Source organism: Cornus florida, unplaced genomic scaffold (assembly GCF_030987335.1).
Source record: "Cornus florida cultivar Cherokee Brave unplaced genomic scaffold, ASM3098733v1 CherokeeBrave_3.0.0_Hap2_Chr01, whole genome shotgun sequence".
Taxonomy (NCBI): domain Eukaryota; kingdom Viridiplantae; phylum Streptophyta; class Magnoliopsida; order Cornales; family Cornaceae; genus Cornus; species Cornus florida.
The window spans coordinates 11,315,822-11,338,561 of NW_026775571.1; the positions used below are offsets into that span (position 1 = coordinate 11,315,822).

At 34.3% G+C, this 22,740-nt stretch overlaps 1 protein-coding gene across 1 annotated transcript; it reads right to left on the reverse strand.

Annotated features, from left to right (window-relative positions):
* Positions 1-7,439: 7,439 nt before the first annotated feature.
* Positions 7,440-19,611, reverse strand: LOC132289157 (GPN-loop GTPase QQT2). Its single transcript, XM_059789930.1, has 7 exons — positions 19,454-19,611; positions 18,935-19,027; positions 18,635-18,767; positions 18,314-18,540; positions 13,965-14,255; positions 8,055-8,260; positions 7,440-7,906 (listed from the first exon to the last, which is right to left on the reverse strand). The coding sequence occupies exons 2-7, from the start codon at positions 19,010-19,012 to the stop codon at positions 7,630-7,632; spliced, it is 1,212 nt and encodes a 403-aa protein (XP_059645913.1). The 5' UTR covers positions 19,013-19,027; positions 19,454-19,611; the 3' UTR covers positions 7,440-7,629.
* Positions 19,612-22,740: the final 3,129 nt, after the last annotated feature.

Genomic DNA, 22,740 nt, shown 5'->3' on the forward strand with positions numbered 1-22,740 from the left:
ATCTACGGCCAAACATCAACAACATATAATGCAATCAACACAACAATTCATCATCATCAACTCCACATACGATGTTCCCTTTCTCCTCAATTATCAAGACAGAAATTAAATGGCCACGACAAGGACTAATGCTTTGTAATGAAAAATAAACAAGACAATAGCCTCAACAAGAGCTTCACAACTAAATAACACTAAGTTAAACACATATGAGATATTCACAATTTCGAAATTAGAAGGTCAAGAGACTTACCTCGAGTCCTCTAGACTTACGAATTTGCTAGCGTTTCTTTGGCGAGCATCAAGTTCCTAGAATCTCACAAACAACTTACACACAAAGACGGTCAAAACCACACAAGAAATATTCACAAATCACAATATTAACAATCAAACCAAAGTTAACCCTAGAACTTCGGTTGCTAAACCATTTGCAGTCCCTAGCAACGGCGCCAAAAATTGATCGACGAATCGATTATCAATTATAAATCAACCCATTTGCAATAGCACAAATCATTGTAAAATATGGCTATTGGTCTGGTAAGTCGAACCACTGGGACTGCTAGTCTATGGCAAACTAAGTATCTAGAATCTTTTTAGAATGATAAGGGGGTTTATAGAGGATTTGTTGGATTGTCACTAAAACTAAGGATGTAAATTGCATAAAACAAAAGTTTGCGAGAATTAAAAGAGATAAATTACGAGTAAAGAAAACTAGGGAAGTGAATCTGCCTCCATCCCTACACACATGCTAGATTAGAACTAATTTAAGGGAAAAACAATATATAATGGTCAAGAATTATATAACAACACATGGTTGCCATATAATTAACAAGAAGTACATTGAATCACAAATAAGAATAATCCATCAAAGGTGAATATGTTTAGACTACCTAAACTAAAGTGCAGCTTAAACACACTTACTTAAATGAAAGATTATCAAGCCCTTGATAAAATAATGAAGCATATGAAGTTAGAGATTAAGCATAAACCATCAAAGGGATTACCTAAGCAATGGCCTATCAAATATATCTACTAACATGCCATTAAACCATTTTATAACCTTATTTCCATTGTCACCATGAAAACATAAGCAATATGATTAATGTAAGACATTATCTAGAACAAGATAATCAACTTAGAAAAATCATTCATAAACATCAACATCCATTACAACAAATGAAATGCTCTTAATCATGAAAAGACCATAGATTATACGTTGTCATCCCCAAAATATAGCTAAGCTAGAACATGCTTACAAGGGAGGGCTTCATCACCTCCCTAGAGGAAGAGTTAGTTACCCATGGATGCCCTAGAAGAAGGAAGAAGCTTGCCTCCAACTCCCATTTTTGAGCTCCCCTTTTTAGCCACACAAAACTTTATCTTCTCCTCCTTTCTCTCTCTAAAAAATCTTGTAAAATGATATATGATCTTGATATATGGTTCCCCCTCCCTTTTGTAGACAATATGTCTACCAAAACTCCTTCAAACAAGGCTCCATTCCCATCAAAAGACATCTCCAACCAACTCATAAAAAAGGGAAATCCGAAGTTGAGGGAATCAAGGCACAAGTGGGACTGCATGTTCCTTCAACCGCTCGAAGGAGAGGCTTCGAGCGCTCAAAGATGGTCAAAATGATTCTGCCTTAATTTCAAGTGCTCGAAGGTGAGGCTTCGAGCACTTGAAAATGCATCAGAATGCATTTCTACTTCTTTTGCTATGGACATCTTCTAATTGAATTTAGCATTGGCCTATTGAGAATCTTTTGCTCCTTTTTCATTGTAGAAGGGCTTCATGGACCTATTTTAGTGGATTCTTCTTGGAGATCTCCGGATGCAAAAGCCTAGAATGATTTGCTCTTTCAATAAGCCTTCGAAAACTTCCATTTTATTCCCTTTTTGTAGAAAAACCTAAAAATTGCACAGAAACACAGAACTGGAGAAAATATATATAATTGAACTAAAAATTGACTTAACTAATGCAAGTAAGGGTGCTTGAATATGCAATATTCGGCGCTTATCATTACGCTTTGAGTATTGGATAACATTGTTGTTATATTTATATTCATAAGAACATGTTTTCTTTATGGAATATATTGTTGTCTTGTGTAATGAGTTGCACACTTTATTTTTGACATCTTTCATGCCATAGTAGTGGTAGACTTAGAGCATATATTGTATGTGTTTCTAAATTTGGTTGTGCATGGTTGATAGTTGATTATCTTGTATATACATGTTGATATATATGTTGTTGCATAACGTGTTGATTTTGAAAACTTGGGATGTCGTTGTTTGGCTACGGCTAAGATATGGTTCTAGTACGGGGGAATGTCTTCCTATAGTCTAGTGCGCACATAGGATGGTTACCCGTAGGCTAGTAACCTTAAAGTAACTATCGTGTCGGTCTGATCCAACGTGATGTCCAAGTATCCACCTTGTTTGATTTCGCATTTCAATTCCAGGTTGACAACTAGACGATGTTGTAACTTGTTGTTCCTTATTTGTTTTCCCATTTTAAGTTTCAAGATGTTAACTTTGAGAATTTGTGCTTTATGTGTTGTATTGGAAGTTCCAATGTTGGTTAAGTTGCATCAATATGGTGAATTGTGTTTTAAATGTTCAAATGTAGCTTAGGAATGATCCTATAGATTCATTTGGAACATAGATGTTAGGTGGCATGACCCATTTTAGTTGTTTTCGTATTTTAGATTGCAAGTTGATGGCTTTGAGAATCTATATCTTGTTGCTTCGTATAACATACTTCTATGTTCCTGAATTGCATGAATGATGTGACTTATACTAGAAATAAGCTATGGTAGCTTAGGATGATCCCTGAGTCTCACTTTGACATAGACGTTAGGTGGTATGATCCTTTTGAATTGTTTCATGTTAATGTAAAAATCTGTAAAAAGTTAAGTCTATGCATGCTCATTTCCTACGAGTAAACTTGTTTAACCACCCCAAAGTTACCGGGTGATTTGTCAGGTATAGATGCCTTGGTTTGGGATGCACAATATCCCTGGATCGTTTCGATGAATTGAAGTTCTTTAAGTGTATTCTTGTTCATGACTCTTGTAAAGGTTGGCTTGAAATACCACTTGTAGCATTTTATGTCAAAATGTGTATATTCGATTCTAAACATGTATGTGTACATAAGTACACTCTTTACAATGTAATTGACATGTATGAGATGAGGCCGGAAGCCAATGACATGTATTTTGTATCCTATGTAATTTTTTTTGACTTCATGAAATATTATGAAAATATTGAAAAATGTTGAGTTATTGTTTCACCATAGTTACATCGGGTGTGGGAATTCTATTTTCATTCTTTCATAGGGTCTCATTAATCATGTATGAAATGTGGCCAATGGCCAAACGATAATTTGAAACCATTTCATAATTTTGGATTTCAAAATTTCCATTTCAAGTTCATTTTCGCCTTTTTGGCCGTTCGGGGGTCGAATTTTGTATCGACGGTATTTTTAAGCCATGGACAATTGTAACACGTCCTAATAGGTAAGTTACGTTTGCATGCATGATCATTTTCAAGAAAAACCTCTTCCTTGGTGATTTGAGCCTCCCATGGACTCATTTTTTTTTTTTTTTTTTTTTTTTTGCATAAACTGAGTATAAGGGCATTTTAGGTATTTTACTTGAAAAATAAAAACTTCTCTTGACATGATCATATAGAAAATTTGATTTTAAGGGAGTTTCTTCTTTGTGTTTTTCCAAAAAACGTCATCTTGGACACGAAAACCCCATTCAAATTTAATTTTCTGGTAGAAAAAAATTTTGCTTGTTGTCAGCCTCATCTAATTGATTAGATGGTCTTGATTTGCATCTTTTGACCCTTTTCCTTCATTTAATCATAACTTTGTCATCCGGACTCCAAATTGAGTGAATTTTTATTTGAACTTGACTAATTTTCGTTATCTATCCAACGGTGTGCTCGGTTGCACCCAAATATTCATGGATAATTACCAGTTTACCATTTTAGTCTTAAGTGCTCGTTTTTCTTCGTCTTGTCGTTTCTCCTTCATCCGGACTCCGAATCATGTGATTCTTGAGTCTATCTTGATTAATTTTTCGTTGTCTTTCCAATGGTGTGCACGATAGCACCCATTCCTAGGTAAAATGACCCTTTTACCTTGGTCCATTTCTTGTAGGGTTTTGAAAACCTTATTCCCTTCTTGCTTCCTTTGAGTCTCGGGACTCCTCGGGAAGCCACTTTCGTGTCTTAGGGATGACGTACATCTCTTTAGACTTTCATTTTGTGTGAAAAGACTATTTTGCCCTTGGAAGCGTACTTGGTCTATTTTTTATCTTTTTCTCCTGCGTTAGTTCTCGTTGAGTTTTGTGACCTCTTGAAAAGTCACTTTGGTTTCTTAGAGACGTATTGTATCTCTAGAGACTTGGGTTCTATTTTTGCTTTCGCATTTTGGATTCGTTATCGGATCTATGTTCGGTTTATCATAGGATGCACTGGCCTAAAAACCAGGGCCATCACATTTTTGTTGATATTCAAAACTTCAAATGAAATTTTTTTTCTAGGTTTTGTAAAAATTAATTTCTTATAGAATTCTTATAAAGCATTCTAATAAAAATAAATAAAAAGAAAAAAAAAAGTGATAGAAAGAATCATGTATGAGATAGAATTTTAGGATAATAAGACCATAACAATCGTGCTTGAGTTGGAAGGATTTTAAGATAGTCACATTATGGAAAGAACGTGTTTGAGTTGAAATTTTAAGATAGCCACATTATATTTTTATGTGAATCAGTTTTTATCGGGTTCTATAGTCGTCAATTAAATCACTTTCTTTTAGATTATATAAAAACTATCTTTTGTTAAATGCTAATTAAAGAAAGAAAAAAAAAATTCTTCAAGGGCCAAGTATAGATTTTATACCATATATGCTATACTATTTTATTTTTACCTATACTTTAAAAAATTCCAAAAAAATTAAGGGAGGCCATGGCCCCCGCCAGCCCCCCCTTCCCTCCGCCCCTGCCTGATACTGACATAGACCTAAAAAAATAAATTTTGTTTTAGGCCCATAAATAAGTTCTTTCTACTACATCTCAAATATATATTAGGCATTATTTCTATCATTACGGTTTGTTTGGATTTAAAATATTTTTCAGAAAATATTTTTTTATTTTCTGGTGTTTGGTTGTCATAAAATATTTATGAATAAACAAAATATTAAAATTTAACAAAAATAATTTATCCATAAATTTTCAACAAGTTATTTTATATACCCCGCCCGATAGACTCGACGTCAACCTCGATGTAAACTTTTACCAAATATCGATAAAGTAAAAATAAAAAAAAAAAATTTTATTTAGAAAAAAATATATTTTTTTTTAAAATAATATTTTATGTCGAAAACAAACTTAGCCTTAATTTCTGCAAATGTTTGGTACCTTTCACCGAGAAAGAATATTGGACACCCCATATTATATAAATATAATACCACACTAACTTAGGTAGGAGTATGTTTGTCTTTGTTGACATTTTTTCAGCAATAATGTACGAAGTCTTGCCATCTAGGGCACTATTTCTAGATTATATGCTTTTGCTATTTGCCATCAGTTAATGATTTTTCTAAGCAAGTACATATCTTGTAAAATTCAGGGGAAAAAATTTACTAGGCCACTCATGATACACATGACCTATGTCAATCATTCGCAAAAATCAACCTATTTTAAAGATTAAGAAAACTTTAAACTTGTCAAAAAATCCACAATAAAGATTCAGAGACAAGTGTGAACTATTGTGGTGGAACTCAAATCTCTATGAATCGATTGTCGACTATCGACAAATGTAACACGGTTCTATAGATTAACTTGTGCACTTAATGAAGTCAAATTCCAACCATTCATAAAATTCGACTTATTTTACCAACATACTCATGATCGAAAAACTCAAAATCTAGGCTCGAACTTTACATGATCACTTAATGAAATGGACTCCGTTCATCATCAGCTCAGTTCATTTTCAATCTAATTTAAACCACCCAATTCCAAGCCTATTAAATTTAAGAGTAAATTGCACTGACACTTCTTGAGGTTTTTTATCAATGCCACTCAACGGACGATTTATGAGTTTTTTTACATTGACATTCCTTGAAATTTCAAAAATATACATTGACATCTCTTACCGACCTCTGAAACCATATAAAAATTACCTTTAAACCATTTGACTTGTTAACAACTCCATTTAAATCATGAAATTACAAATTTAACTTCCTAACTAAATTTAATGAACCAAACTACCCTCTTCATCTCTTCTATACCTATAGATATAGTTTTTATATAATAATACTTGTACCACCATAACCACATCACAACATAAGAATAAAAAAGTAAAAAAAAATTTAATCTTCTTTTAAATAATCAGATAATTGTATACCACCATAACCGCCACCACACTAAGACAACACCACCAATACACCCAGGCGTTACCAGAACCACCACCACCACCACAATAAAAAAAAAATTAAAAATTTTGAAATACCCTCATAACCTAGACACCACCATAACCACCACCAGAGTAGACAAAAAAAATATTTAAGACAACCATGGCCAGCCCAGACCCACCACAATAAATAATAATAATAATAATAATAATAATAATAATAATAAACAGCCATGTCCGAAATCGGGAAGAGAGAGAAGGAGTGTCCGCAGCTAGGTACTAAAATGAACAAAGAAAAAAAAAAAAAAAGATTAAAGATTAGGGTAGAGAGACTTAATAACGAAGGTAGTTTCGTCAATTAATAGGACTACATTTTGTAAATTAATTGAATTAAATAATCAGATTTGAAACCGCAGTGGATGTCATTGTTAAATAAGTCGGGTCTGAGTGACATTGACCGAAACCTCAAGGAGTGTTAATGCAATTTACCTTAAATTTAAAACCCATTTGCTTCACATGTTAAAACATAAAAAAAAAAAATTAAAAAAAAAACGCACATTTATCCGACAAGAATTCTCTTCTGTTATCACTAGACATCCAAATAAACAGTCCTGATCCCATTTCTAGGGCTAACAAAGACATCCAAATAACAGTCATGATCCCCTTTATAGGGTTAACAAAGAAAACTTTCAGCAGGTTGCAACTCACTGCAGAGGAACTAAGCATGGAAGCCATATTTCACCAACCCAATCCATATGATTATAATCAATGCATTGAGGCTAGTTAAGCTGCGAGCCAAAGAAAAACCTAGCAGGTCAAGTCGACAAAGCTATAGATCTCATTGATTACCCATACACAGGATTGATAAAACAATGAATAGGGTCCGAATGTTTTCTCAATCTAATGCAGCTTTAAACAGGTTCTCTGAAAACCATTCATGTCTCGTTTTAGAGTTTTCAGCAGAGTAAAATGTAGCTAAGCTGCCATCTCAGACGCTTCTTGTTCAAAAGACAAATTCGAAGATACTTGTTTAAGCAAACCCATTAGACTAATTTGAAGTCCAGAAAGGGTTATCAGACAACTAGCACCCAAGGACAATATCTCATCTTACAAATAAGTCAGGCCGACCTGTGTGCCTTCGAAAAGGTGGTTTAGTTACTGCCCTATACAAAGTATTGTTTCATGAAAATTTGCCAGGAAAAATTCGTAAAAGTTAAAATGAAAAGCTGGCAATCTCTTCGTCTTCATCCTCATCTATCTCGTCCTCGTCCTCAGTAAACCTCTCATAGTCATTGTCTTCATCTTCCTCTTCCTCATCTTCGTCCTCCACCATGGCCTTGCCAGCAGCTTCTTTGTCCTTCAAGCCTGTGCTCAAGACAACAGTTTCCCCCCTGGACTTCTCCATGTCTTTCCTTAGCTTCTCCATGTTCCCCCGCCTACGTTCTTCCTCCAACCGTAGCTTCTCTGCTCGCCTCTTGTCCAGATCAGCCCTACAAAATCAAGTATATGGAACACAATTTGACCGTTTATCCTAATAATGAAAACCCGTAATCAGAAAAACAAAAGCTGTAGTCTGCTCATTCGGGTACAATAGTACTACAGTTGAAGATGTAACAAATTATTGAGTTCGGGAAGTACTTATAAGTTTCCATGTACTCTTCAGTACTTGCTTCAATGGCCTTGAAGAAAGCATCCATCCCAGCACCAGAGACAGCAGATACTCCAACAGATCGCAAATTCGCATAAAACTCCTCTAGAGCAAGAGATAAACTTCTAGTAAGGGTTGAAGAGTACGAGTGATCTGAATCTAGTGCCGCATGAAATACCTCAAAGTCTTCCATCCACTGCACCACACCAACAGCACTCGAATCAAGATAAAAGAAAACAGAACAGGACCTGAATTTTACATATCCAATAAAATAGACAATACTAGGATTGAATGAAATTTGAGAAATAAGAGAAAATGAGGGAGAAACAACCGCATTTATACGTGTAATGCTACTGCTGACTGCTATATTGACATATTGGCTCAAATTGTAGCATTTTTATTTTCAAGAAATGACTCATATTCTTTCCAGGAGAGAAAATAAATCACAAGATTTTGAGATTTGCTTCTATATATTTGGTTGTGAGAGAAGAATTCATAATGAAGAGGAAAGATGAAAGATGGATGGAGGTATTGAAGACGGTTTTATATATTCCTTTTTCTTTTCTTTTTCTTTTTCCATTTTGAGCATGTGGAAAGACGAAGAAGAAGAGAAGTTTCCGAACTTCTATCCCTATTTTGATGGAGCTACTCCAAAAACAGAAAATTTCTCTCTAAATATCCCAAATTCCTCTCTTTCCTGTATCACAACCAAAATTTATAGTTGCAATTACATATTTATTTGGCTCATTTCATCAGGAAATAAGATCTTAACCAGTACATATACCGTGCAGTTACTATATCTTACTAGTACAAGTTTTTTTCTTCTTACAGCTTTTACAATCAAGCTAGATTCCATATTAAAGATGTGGCTCCCATAAAGAAGTATAGAAACTTCATATTTTAAAATACTTCAAGAACTTACTTATCAAAAGAAAGAAAAAGGACTTCAAGAACTTTAAGTAAACCATAAAGCTCTATCCTAACAATGTGACAGGGTAACATAGTTCCTCATTAGGCTTTTTAGATTCGTAGTACAATAAGTCATTTATTAGACTTATTCGATATGCTTTTTGGCGTTCCACTTATTGTTGAAGTGCCTTCAACTTCTTGTAGCAATTATCGGTCTTCACTAACGGCTCATTCTACTCAACACTCATCTCATTCTCAAATGATGCTACTCTGCCTCCTTAAACATATATTTTTTTTTTCCATTCATTTCTTTCCAATAAGTTTTCCATTCACTTCTTTCCAATAAATTGTCTTTCTATTCTTCTTTTGGATATGCATAACCTGGCATGTTGTCTCTTGTCAGCCCAATTTCCAGCTCATAAAGCATGATGGCTGGCCTTATAGCCACCTCAGAATATTTTTCTTTGGAAAGTCATAGGAAACTGGTCTCACACAATGCTCAGTGAACATTTCTTTACTTCAACTAACTTAGCTTTACGAATTTTATCCTCCACTTCCAATTTCAAAGTTTATTTTTTATTTTTTATTTTTGGACAAGTAATTTCAATGTATTCTAATCTTAGTTTTCCCAAAGTAACAATTATAATGATTGGTATTTCACTCACTTATCCTCAATTTTTTTATTATAATTCATCCCTCAAAATTCTAGCATAGCCTTTATAGTTCAACCAAGACCGTATCATAAAGGAACAGCATATACAATCAAGCATTCCGATCAATTGATAGAAAACCAACACAAATAATAAGGGTCAAACGCCAAAACCAGTATCACCTCGGCCGTAAATTGCAAGAAGGAATTAAATAGCACATTTAATCTTAAATGTGATGATGCAACTAAGCTAAATAAAACACTCAAGTGTTGCTTAATAAAACCAAAAACTAGTACAAAATTCGTACTCATGAACATTTTAAGCACTAAACCTATAGAACTAAATATTTAACGGTAGCTTGAAAATACAGATTGAATTTCAAAAGTGCCTTTCATTTAACGCATTTAACTTCCAGTTATAAGTGAATTCTCTCTTACCTAAAATAGACACCCTTTTTTGAGTGAAATTTTCTTCTCAAGTGATAACTAATGTTATGTTATCAAATTTACTTAATAGAGAAGCCACTTAAAAGTTTCAGTTTTAACTTAAGTATTTAATTGGGTTATGAAATAACACCTTAGTTGGAAAAGATATGCCAGTTCCAAGTTTGGAAAGGATTGCATTTAGGCAATGAAAGAGTATTTCAAATTAAATTTAAATGAATAAATTTCAAATTTACGTTGAGACAATGCAAAAGGAGAACATCACTAGACAACGGCATGAAGTGTTCATATTTAGTTTAAGTCATAACACACTGTAAAATTCTTCACTTAGTTAAAGACAGTGTTTATTCATTCTATTCTACTATATAACCAAAAGGAAAATAAATAGCCTCAAATATACGAAAAACTATAAATCAAGAAAATATATACCACAACGCATATTTAGTAATCCAGATTAGTTAAAGATAAAGTGTTTATTCATTCTATTCTACTATATAACGAAAAGGAAAATAAATAGCCTCAAATATAGGGAAAACTATAAATCAAGAAAATATATACCACAATGCATATTTAGTAATCCAGAGCGAGTCCTTGACACAAACCTATCATTTATGAAAAAACCACTAGCAGAGACGATTTACCACCGAGCAAAACACATCCAAATTCAACATCATGACCATGAACATGAAATTTGTATAAGCATATTAAAGTGTAAATGGTCATGCACCAAAAGAGCCAAGGCATCCAGGGTTTACTGTTACAGGAGTGTAAGAATTTCAGAATTTTTCTTCCAAAGGATACTGATATTTCACTGATTTACAGTTTACTTGATGTAATCATGGATAAATGAAATACCATGGAACTTTTTCTTTTAATAAAAACCATGTAACTAAATTATGGAGGAGCATAAAAGAGAACCATGGTAGAAGAAGAGAAAGCAGAAAAGAATAGGAAATTGGTTGCGTTTAATAATAATATATATAATGGTGTAAGAAAAAATAAGAATATTAAATAATATCAACTTTGTTTCATATTAAAAATCCAGTCTTGTATACTTTCTTGGATTTTACTGTCATACTTCATTAGTCTATACTACTCTTCCAGGATTTGCTAACAGACTACAATTCGTGTTTCACATTTTGTATACAAGAAGGGCTCACAATTTAAGCTTTAGCCCAACAGAACATAATCTAACGAAAATAGCATCAAGACTTTAGCTTAGGTTCTATCTCCTCCACCTCACGAATAGGATGTTAGATTCAAGTCCTCATTGGGACAAAGAGGGTCTATGTCCCTCTTAACTATCCAAATAAGAAAAAGAATATAATTATGAGTATCTTCTCATAGCTTGCAGATACCAACCTTAGAAAGGCTCAGTTACTGCTCACCAGTAAAGTTGTGATGAAATACATAGTGAAATGTCAAAAAACCAAACAATCAATGCAATCTCACCGTTTTGAAAAAAAAAAAAAAAAAAAATCAACTTGAAAGTCTTGAATAGTTTCACATCACATCACTTATGAATTATAACCTACACTGACATTTAAAATAAATCCCAAGCCAAAATTTCAAATTTGCTGATTGTTGCCGATTTATAAATTAGATTCACTGAATATTTTTTTATTGGGTTTTCAAACCTATATCAGGCTATAATTGAATAACTGGAACCATCAATCTAGGACCTAGCTTATTAAGTAACCTGATGTTTCTTTGTATAAATAGAACATCACAGGAGTCTTGAGCATAATTTTTTAGATTGATTTAACATTTTAAGGGAGTTGGAAAATTATTAACATAAAGCTCAACAAACTTTCCATTGCAAGCCATCTGGTTGGTTTAGATGAACTGTTTGACCCATGAACTAGACAATTCCTAACACAAGATACCCAACCCCCACCTTGTTTTAAATATAACACATTTAATGAACTCCAATATTACAAAATGTGAGATGTTCCAAGTCTAAAACCTAACAACAAATAAAACCTCCTAAGGGTAAAATTCTGCAGTCTAAGGTACTTCTCTTACATAATGTGTGTGGTTATACACAGAGAGAAAGAATATAACACACATTGAGCTTGATGTTCTTCAAAAATGATTGCATTCAAGTGCATTATAAAACTAGCTCTGAATATGATGCAAATCTATGCACATAATGTGCTTCGAGTTCACTTCAAAAATAAAAATTAAATTTCTTGCTTTACCTTCAATTATTAGCACATGACACCCGTTCACTGCTACAATTAAATCTCAAAAGATAATTTTCAAGAAAGCAACACAATTTATGAAGCATTTTTATTCCTCCTAGTTTGCCATGGTTGTATCTGATTCATTTAATACACCTTAATATGTGTCAGATGCAGGCTGTACATGTCATGAAAATGTTAAAATGTTCTTTTAGTTTCGCATATGTACCATGCCATCAATAAGGTCTGGGATACTTCAAGCACAAGACAGGGCTTACTATATAACTTTGAACTCTTAAAATGGGGCACTAGTAAATAATAAGGACATTTGTTTTAGAATACAATTTGGTGATGGGTACTCTTTTTTTCTTTTTCTTTTTAAAGAAATAACCAATAAAAAAACAAAAATAGTTTTAAGCATCTAAAAGGCCGTTAAATCAGTCCCATTTCATAATCCACTCTGGACTCACTCTCTCATCACAAGCTTAAGCAAACCAAAATGAAAACAGATCCCGATTGACCTCACACTAAAACCTAATCAAGACATAACTAAACTCAACCTGAACCCTCAACTGACACTAATAGGACTCCTAATCAAGCCTAATCCCTCTATCAATTTCAATTAGGCTCTCAATCGGCCCTGAGCCTTAATCCTTGATTAAATCCTAACAACTTGATTGAACCCTCAATGAATCAAACTCTAATTGCACCTTTCCCCATGTTCAGATAAGAAAAGTATTACAAAGCATTTGAAAAAGAAGAAGATGATGACAAAGCAGGAGACTGGACAAACCTCTCTTTTTTCTTAATCTAGGGAATCAATTTTCTTTTGCAATGTTATTTCCCTATTCTGGTACAAAGGGGCCCAAAGGCTTTGTTAATTGTTTATTGCTTGGAGCATTTGTTTACCTTAGCTACTTAAATACTTCTGTCTGTTCTATATAATTAGGCTGGTTTTTAAGAAAGCAACTTCAAAAGGGTTAGCCCAGCACAAGAATCTCAGAGTTATCTCCGCATGCAGAAGACTCTTTTTTGTTTTGAACCCGTTACCTCTAGGTCACAATGGAGCAATTTCACCTTTGCGCTAAGACCCATCCTTTGCATGAAGACTACTTATTGAGATAAAAACATAGAATTCTTATAAAAAATCAACAAAAATATATATTGTCATATATAAAATATCTATTAATTTATATTTATTCTTGTTGTGTCCTTGTTTTTTTATAGATTTTATTTCATTGTTGTACCCATATCCTTTCTCCATATAAGTATATATACTTCACATGGGCTCAGAGTTATCTCCGCATGCAGAAGACTCTTTTTTGTTTTGAACCCCTTACCTCTAGGTCACAATGGAGCAACTTCACCGTTGCACTAAGACCCATCCTTTGCATGAAGACTACTTATTGAGCTAAAAACATAGAATTCTTATAAAAATTCAACAAAAATATATATTGTCATATATAAAATATCTATTAATTTATATTTATTCTTGTTGTGTCCTTGTTTTTTTATAGATTTTATTTTATTGGTGTACCCATATCATTTCATATCCTTTCTCCATGTAAGTATATATGCTTCACATGACAGAGCAAATTAGCATTAAACTGAAACAAGTATCGTTTAACATTACTTCATGCACAGAAAGAAAAAATTGAAAATCAACAAATAAAAGTACCAAACAATATTTTGTGCAATTAATGAGTAAGGAGTACCTCCAAAGCAAATTGATGTTGAGCCACGTCAGTCTTGTTGAATGCCAATACCAAAGGCAACCTTGTCTTGTAAAGGATGCTACAAGCATAAAGCATATTGCTCATAAAAGTAGATGGATTGGCAGAACGAGGTGTATCAACTACATAAGTAATTATAGTGGGAAAGGTTGAAGCAAAAGCTTCTGTTATTATTGCTCCAGAAGCAGACCACGTGAATATCTCAATCTGACCAGGAGTGTCGACAAGAACATAATCGAGCTGATCTGCTCGCTTCTCAATAACTGATATAACCTGAAATTGGACATTGTTAAGGTTTATTACACTTTTTTGAAGCAACAGCAATTCGATTTTAGGGGAAAAGACAAAACTAAATTATTTGTAGTAAAAAGAAACAGAGACAAAATTCATATAGAGCACTAGTACCAACCCCAACAGTGTGGGCACTTGGAAATATGTTGACAGTTCTAAGTTAGCAAACCATTCACTCTCTCTCTTGCTACATCTTTTTGTACATATGCATGTAAATTTGAGCACATCAACATGCATATGTATGTGTATATTTTGTTAATGGTAGTTATGAATCCCTAGAGTGAAGGGGATTTGGGGATCCAAAAATATTGATAAGCGCCGAATATTGCATATTCAAGCGCCCTTAATTGCATTAGTTAAGTCCATTGTTTGTTTAATTATGTAGATTACCTTCATATGCATGTTTTTGCATATTTTCAGGTTCATTGGCCAAAAAGAAGCAAGAAGGATGCTTTGTGGAGTTTTGAACATCAAAGGTCACAATGCTGAATTTCTGGCAGCAGTGGAACCTGGACTTTGCTCGCCATTTTGACCTAGCAAACTCAAGAATTGGACTTCCATCATAACAGGAAATATTTAGAGCTCTGAATCAGCTTTCCAAATCTTCAAACAGTTCGTCATTCGGAGTTCGGAGCAGAGAGTTATGATATTTTTATCAGAGGTGCTCAGAACTGCCTGGCAGCAATGAATTTCTGCCTTGCTCTTCAATTTCGACCAACCAGACTTGAGAATTGGATCTTCACCAAAACATAAAGTTTTTAGAACTCTGAATTAGATTTCCAAATATTCAAACGGTTCATCATTCGGAGTTCGGAGCGCAAAGTTATGGCTGTTTAACCAAAGTAGGTCTGGGCGGAGCAAGTGAAGCATGGAGCTTTTTACACTAAATTCGAGTGCTCGAGGCCTTGCTTCGAGTGCTCAAATTTTGGGCAGATTGTTGTTCGGGAATAGCCCATTTCAGCCACTTGCACTCTACATTTACCAACTTTGGATTTCCCTATTGATGAGGTGGTTGAGGATGTCTTTTGGGGGAGAGAGAGAGGCCTTATCTATAAAAGAGAAGAGAAGGGAGGCCACACAAGGGGATTATCTACATTTTTGCTAGATTCGTAGAGAGAGAAAGAGGAGCAAGAGAAGGAGAGTTCTTGGAGTTCTTGAAGGCAACAATGGAGTCTTCTTCTTCTTCTTCCATTTTTGTATCCATGGATAACTAAACCTCCATCTAGGGAGGTGATGAAACTCCTTCTTGTAAGCATGTCTAGTTTTTGATTTATTTTGGGGAATGAAATATGTATTTGACTAGTTCCATAATCTAGAGCATGTTACATAATGTAATGGATGTTTTAATGTTCTAAAGATCATGTTGCATTAAATACTCTTGTCTTAGATGATTTAATCTGATGGTTGTATGGCTTGTAGTTTCATAGTGACAATGGAGCTAAGACTATGGAATGGTTCTAATGGCATGATTTTGAGTAGCTTGTTAATTCATTGCTTAAGAATTTCTTTTGATGGATTAACCTTGTGACTTGTTTTCATGTGCTCTCATCAATTGATTACTTGTTTGACAATCTCTAGCTTAGTGAGCATGTTGAGGATTGCACCATAGTTTAGGTAATTTAAGCATGTGGAGCTTTGATAGGTTGTTCTTACATTTTAATTAATTGAATTTCTTGAAGATGTTATAGTAGTCATGAATTGCTATTCATCAATGTCATTTCTACATTAATTCCCCAAATCAATCATATAATTAGCTTGTGTAAAGGTTTGGAGTGGATTCACTTCCCTAGACTTCCTTCTCTAAATCTTTTCTTTTAATCTCCTTCAATTTATTGTTTTATGCATTCTGAATTTGTAGTTTAGTGACAAACAAAACAAACCCTCTATGAACACCCCTTATCACTCTAAAATGACTCTAGACACTTAGGTTGCCATAGCTTAGCGCAGTCCCAGTGGTTCGACTTACCCGACCAATAGCCCTATTTTACAATGATTCGTGCTATTGCGAAGGTTGATGTTTAATTGACCAACCGATCAAATATTCAAAAATTGATTTGGCTGCAAAAGGAAATTTTACGGTGGGAATTTATTCAAAGCAAGGAAAGACTACGGATAGCCCGGTTTAAGGCTCTTAAAGCTGATACACCATTAGTATGGAGTTTTGGATCTAATTATAAGCACTCTACATTATGGAGAACTGTATTGGCTGCTAGAGAGCATATGGCTACTAATATACAGTTTTTTTTTTTTTTTTGATAAGTACTACTAATATACAGTTCAATATTGGAAATGAGCACTTTGTCGATCCATGGTGGAAGGGGAAGACTCTAATTTAGACATTTGGCGAAAAGAACCATCAGAAAAAAATGGATTTAAAGAAGCATGACAGAAGTGTCCTTATAAATGAAGGAAAATGGTGTAGACCTATACATCTCAATGAAGTGGAACATCTTTGGAATCAAATACAACTTGCTTATACTTCAAGAGGAAGATCAGATAGTATGACAACATGGAAAGTTCTGTATCAAATCAGTGTGGAAGCATTTCAGAAAATCTTCTCCAAAAAAAGATTGGGCTCAATTGTGCTGGAATTTTGGAAGGCCAGCAGCCAGTTACAACACCATCAGCATCTTGAACTAGACATCCCTTAGAAGGTATTCTTAAAAGATCATCAACTCTTAATGAAATGGATGTATTGGTGGCTTGCTGAAAACCCAGTCTCTTGACTTGATCTAGGATGTGTGATATATATGCCATTCTGAAGTGCTCCATTAATCTACTAATAAGTCCTTTCATGGCAGTTCCGTCCATCACAAAAGCGGCCAATAATTACGGACTACCAAGAAAATAGAGATAAAATACGGTCCAGAATCACTCTCGTTGATATGCCATTTCTTGTTTCTACACGGGATAGGCTTATAAGGAGACAAGGATAGAGCGAGCCTCAGTTAAGCTCCTTTTTATGAGGGGCATTCGCTATAGAAGTCTTTTGTTCTTGGGGGGCTTTCTCCATTTCTGGAGTTCTCTCTATAAAATTCCATCTCTCAAAAAATCACAAATCAGAGGTATAAGCTTAGCCCCCATCTACCCTAACTGTATGAATGGTGGGGAATCTGGGATTCAGTTGATCAACTCTTCTATAATTGTGAATTTGCTTAGTCTGTTTATTATTGGTTAGCAGAGTTGTTCAAATGGAGTGCTTTACTCAATTGAGGTTATGGTTACAGTCGAAATTCAAGGGAAAACAATTGGTTCACAAGGTTGGCAGAATGATTTTCATTTTAGTTGTCGCGAATATATGGAGAAATATAAATCAGCTGCTGCACCAAATGGAAGCCTGTCAAATAGCTAGAAGAGTATGTTGGGAAGCTTTGGATTCCAAGAACTGATATTCATCATGATTGGTGGTGCAAGGGAGAAAGCGTCCTACAGAACTGTGTTTGGCTCTGCGCTGCTATGGGACTTCTGATAAATTTGTTGGGGCATATTCTAGTATGTAATAGAATATATGATAAAATTTGGTATAATTGGGAAGAGTAATCAGCAAATGAGGAAGAAAGAAGATAATGGAAGGGACTGACAATGGGCTACTAAGTTTTGTTTGCAGAAAATTTGTTGATTTTGCTTTTTGTTGCTGCTAGCTTTTGGAAATGGGCTTTATGGAGCCATCTGTTTTGTAAGGGTACGCCCTTACTTTGTTCTGTTGGTTAGCTCTGCTGTGGAAATAAAAATTTGCTTAGGAAAAAAAAAAAATGATAGTTATGGATAATAAGATAAGTAACTTATCAAAAAAAATAAAATAAATAAAATAAAATAAAAAAAAGAGGATAATAAGATAGGTGAACTCAATTAAATACATATGACCACAAGACCACCCACTCACATCCACAAAGATGCCTATTCCACTGTGCATGACAGGCTGCAATTTATAAGTTACAGCACCTTCTTTTTTTTTTTTTTTTTTTTTGGATAAGTTGTAAGTTGCTGCACATTGGAATGCAAATTTTAGAGTTTTCAACTGCTCCACATAAAAGATTTACCTCATCGAACTTTGTTGCAAACAAGTTGAGCGATGTCATTATTCCTCCATTGGGACCTAGATTGAACTGCTTCATCACTTCCTTGTACCTAACAGTGTCTCTTATATCAATATTTGCACCATATGGGAGTGTCATGACAGCAGGGTCAAGGTTCATCACATAACCCCGCATCTTTGAAGCTTGTGTGTGACACACCAACCGATGAAGAAACGTCGTTTTCCCACTCCCTAAACACATTTAACACATTTCTTAAATTCCAAACTCATAGTATAACATAAGATAATTCTAGAAAGCAAGAGACACAAAATACATATATCATACCAGCCATTCCTACAACAATAATGATAACTGGCTTTTTCTTGAATGTAATTGATAATGTCCCTTCCTGGGCAGATGATGACTCCTCCATATGTAGTTTGCCCATTGACTTAGTGATATCATCTTTCTCTTTAGCCTTCATATACAAAACCCAAAATATTTTTAAAAAATAATAATAAAAACAAAATAACAAACAAATGAGAAATAAAAAGGAAGCAACAAAACAAACTGTCACACTATTAGAGACAATTTAACAAACACAATGAAGGTTTAAAAGTATGCAAATACGAGTTGAATGTTTACTTTAGATTCAGACAATTCCTCCGAGTCCATTTGCATTGCCGATGCGGTTTCCTCAGGTGCTTTCAAATCGATGTCCATTGAATTTCTTAGCTTCTGTGTTTGGTGGAGAAAATACAGAAAAAATACAACTAGGGTTAGAGTTTTCATTAAAAAATAATAATAATAATCCTCTCTTTTCCTGCTGTCTATCGGAAATCAACGGAAATATATCAATCAGGATCATCAGGAATAGAAAATAAACCATTAAGTCAATGTCCAAACGGTATCCCTTAACAGTACACCAATTACTTGAAAAATAATGAAAAGATTGTCGAATTTTATGTCAAAATAATTCCAAGCAACTTCAAGGTCAATTTGAGTACATGCTCATTGCTTACAAATCAAAAGCAGCTCTACCATATATGCAATGCAGTATTAATTAGAGATAAATATTGACTTTGCAACGGCAATCAAAGGAAATATAGATTGAATCGTTTGAAAATTAATCTGAAAAGTAGAAGGAGGAAGAGAGACACTTACGTGTTCGTCTTCGAAGAAGAGAGAAAGCTCCGAGCCCTAACTCTACTCTGCTTCTTTCTACTTGTGAAAGGGTTTTACAAGGGTTTGCTTCTCTCTGTGTGCTCTCTCTCTCTCTCTCTCACTCGTTTATGTGGGTTGCTTTGATATTACTTCGAAGCCAAGTACATAAAAATAATAATAATAAATAAATAAAAGTATCTAGGGGTTTCTAGGGTCAGGCTAATTTGTGTTGGGCCAATGTAGAGCTGCAAATGAGCCGAGCCGAGCCGAGCTTTAGGCTATTCGGGCTTGGCTCGTTTGTTTATGGGATCAGCTCGGGTTCGGCTCGTGACGAGCTCAAAAATTTGGGCTCGGGCTCGGGCTCGGGCTCATCTTGATTTTAAAAACTCAGGCTCAGCTCGGGCTCGGCTCGTTTAACAAAAAAAAAAATAAAAATAAAATTCAAAATTAATTAGTATTCTACAGGCCACAATACCTTTTTCCATTACTTTATCAACTATCATGTAAGCAAAAAGAAAAAGGGCAAAAAAAAAAAGGTGCAGTAGTGCAAGCTTTTATGTTTCAAGAACAAATTAAGGGTTAATTTCGAAAAAAAAAAAAAAAAAAAAAATGACAAAATTGAGCATGAGTGCATTATGCATTTTCTATGAAAAAACAACACATCAAAAAGTTATAAATTCCCATGATAATAATATCTATAGAACCACTGAAACATTGTATATATTAAGTAGAAAAAGAAATCACAGAGGAAAATAAGTTGGAGATAAATTAATTTAGTTACCTGTGGCCATTGAGCATTAGTCTCCATAAATTTAGAAGAAGCAGAAGAAAAGGCTAAACAAAATTGTCTGCAACTGCCTAAAGAATGTTTTGAGGTTGTCCAGATCCATGGAATTAAAGTGAAAATAAAGTTTTGCCAAAAAATTAATTGATGCAGTACCTAATTGATGGCGAGGATAAAGGATGGCCAACGATGATGATGAGGATGGAGGGACAGCGGCACAGACGACGGCGGGAAACGAACGACGTCCATGGCGAAGACAGAGGACCGCGGCTGACGATGACGATGACAGACGATGCGTTTAGATCTGAGAGAGAGAGTTATGGTGATTGAGTTGATTAGAGAGAGACAGAGAAGTAGTTGTGCAGATGGAAGGGTTTTCGTCGCCGGTGGAGTTGATTCGTAATTCGTGAGTGAGTGATAGAGAGAGAGTGACTGACAATGTTGTGGAGAAGAGGCAGATCTGAATGGTGGGGTATTAGGGTTTTTTGATATCTTACAAAATCAACGGATGAGATGGGTTCTAATTTAATGGGTGAGACGAAATCTTATTTAGGCTATCAATCTATGGTGGATTTTCTTTGGGCTAGTAAGTTATAATGCTTGGGCCATATTAATGAAAAATATGAGCTGGGCCAAACTTAAAAATAATATGGACTAAACATTTTAAATGTACAATAAAAACAAATGGGCCTGATATATATAGAATGGGCCTGATATATGTAACGAGCCTGATACGAGCTTTGTTCACGAGCCTTAACGAGCCCATGTTCACGAGCCTATGCGAGCCGAGCCCAACGTTGCTCAAGCTCGGCTCGTTTAGTAAACGAGCCTAGAAATTAGGCTCGAGCTCGGCTCGTTTGCTTAATGAACGAGCCCGAGCCGAGCCCTTAACGAGTCGAGCCCGAGCTGTTCATGAACAGCTCGGTTCATTTGCAGCCCTAGGCCAATGTGAAAGCCCAAGCAAACAATTTGTGTTGGGCCCCTACTTGGGACAGTAGCATACAGATTTGCATATATATATATATATATATATATATATATATATTACATGATGTTATTGATGTGAATATGTAAAAATAAAAGGTTATCTCTAGATTAAATATATACTATTATTAAAAGTTGACATTATAATAAGATAATTAAAGGTAGTCCAACTAAACTAAAATACTTCAATAAGATAATTAAGGGTAGTCCAACTAAACTGAATTATGTTGTGCTTTAATCTCCCTTCTCCAATTAAACTTCCAATTAAAATAAAATAAGGTCATCTTCTTCTTCAATTAAACTTTATTATTTTTCAGTTTTACAGAAGCAAAGTCTAACACCTTCTTCTTCTATTTCTTTATATATTGATTTTTCATGTGCTACATACAATTTATCAAAGTTTTTTTTCTAATGAACATATGGTTACAGTGGAGTAATTCCGAAAGAAAGCTTATATTGGTTGAACAGAACTACAAATTCAAGCAGAGTCTGACGGTTTTGTTTTGTAATTGGTGCGATACCTTCTTCTTCTATTTCTTCATATATTGATTTTCATGTGCTACAATTTATCAAGGTTTTTTTTTTTTTTTTTTTTAATGAACATATGGTAACAGTGGAATAATTATGAAAGAAAGCTCATGAACTAAAATAAATAAATAAAAAATAACATGGGAATTTCATTGGATTGATGCTTTCTTTCTTTTCAACTGTTATGTGGTCATCCCTAAAAGTTGAAAGAATAGATATTATGAAGTGTTTAAAATTTGTAATTATTTTGTAAATTCATTTTAAAAATAAGATTAAAATTTAATTTCACTACTTGCATTGCACGTATCTTTGACTAGTAAACAATAAATGTGCAATGTGAAAAGGTGGTTTTTTTTTTTTTTTTATTCTTCCAAAAGTAGGGTTTAATTTTTACACTTCACAAATATCTAAAACATCTAAAATAGGTTATGGGTTTTTTCTTTTTTTTCTTTTTTTTTTCTTTTTTTTTTTTCCCCCTTTTCCAATAAAAGTGATCAAGTCACTCCTTTTCCGTTGGTAAATGCGAGTGTTCTAACTCTACATATGAATATCATTTTTTTTCTTGCATCAACCGTGTCACGTTCTGGAGCGATTCCTGGAAGACAAGAGATAGTGATGACCGGCAAGGTGCCATTCAGGTGTACTCTGACGGTCAAGTTAATACTTGACGATTGAATATCTGAGAAAAGATTCAATATGAGATTTATAGCATACCTGTGTCACGTTCTGGAGCGATTCCTGGAAGACAAGAGATAGTGATGACCGGCAAGGTGCCGTTCGGGTGTACTCCGACGGTCAAGTTAATACTTGACGATTGAATATTTGAGAAAAGATTCAATATGAGATTTATAGCATACCTTTGTTGACAGATGACTGCTTTTATAGAAGAATTAATGGTGGTAATCTTTTGTAATGAAACGGATTTATTTTCCTTGTCCATTATGAATTGCAAGATTCATCGGAAAGGGTATTAGTTGCTATTTTTATCTCA

Coding starts and splice junctions, on each gene's coding strand:
- LOC132289157 (XM_059789930.1), bottom strand. CDS start 19,012: ATGGACATCGATTTGAAAGCACCTGAGGAAACCGCATCGGCAATGCAA. Junction 18,541..18,634: donor TATTGTTGTAGGAATGGCTG/GTATGATATATG, acceptor AAATGTGTTTAG/GGAGTGGGAAAACGACGTTT. Junction 14,256..18,313: donor TTGCAACAAAGTTCGATGAG/GTAAATCTTTTA, acceptor GTCCAATTTCAG/GTTATATCAGTTATTGAGAA.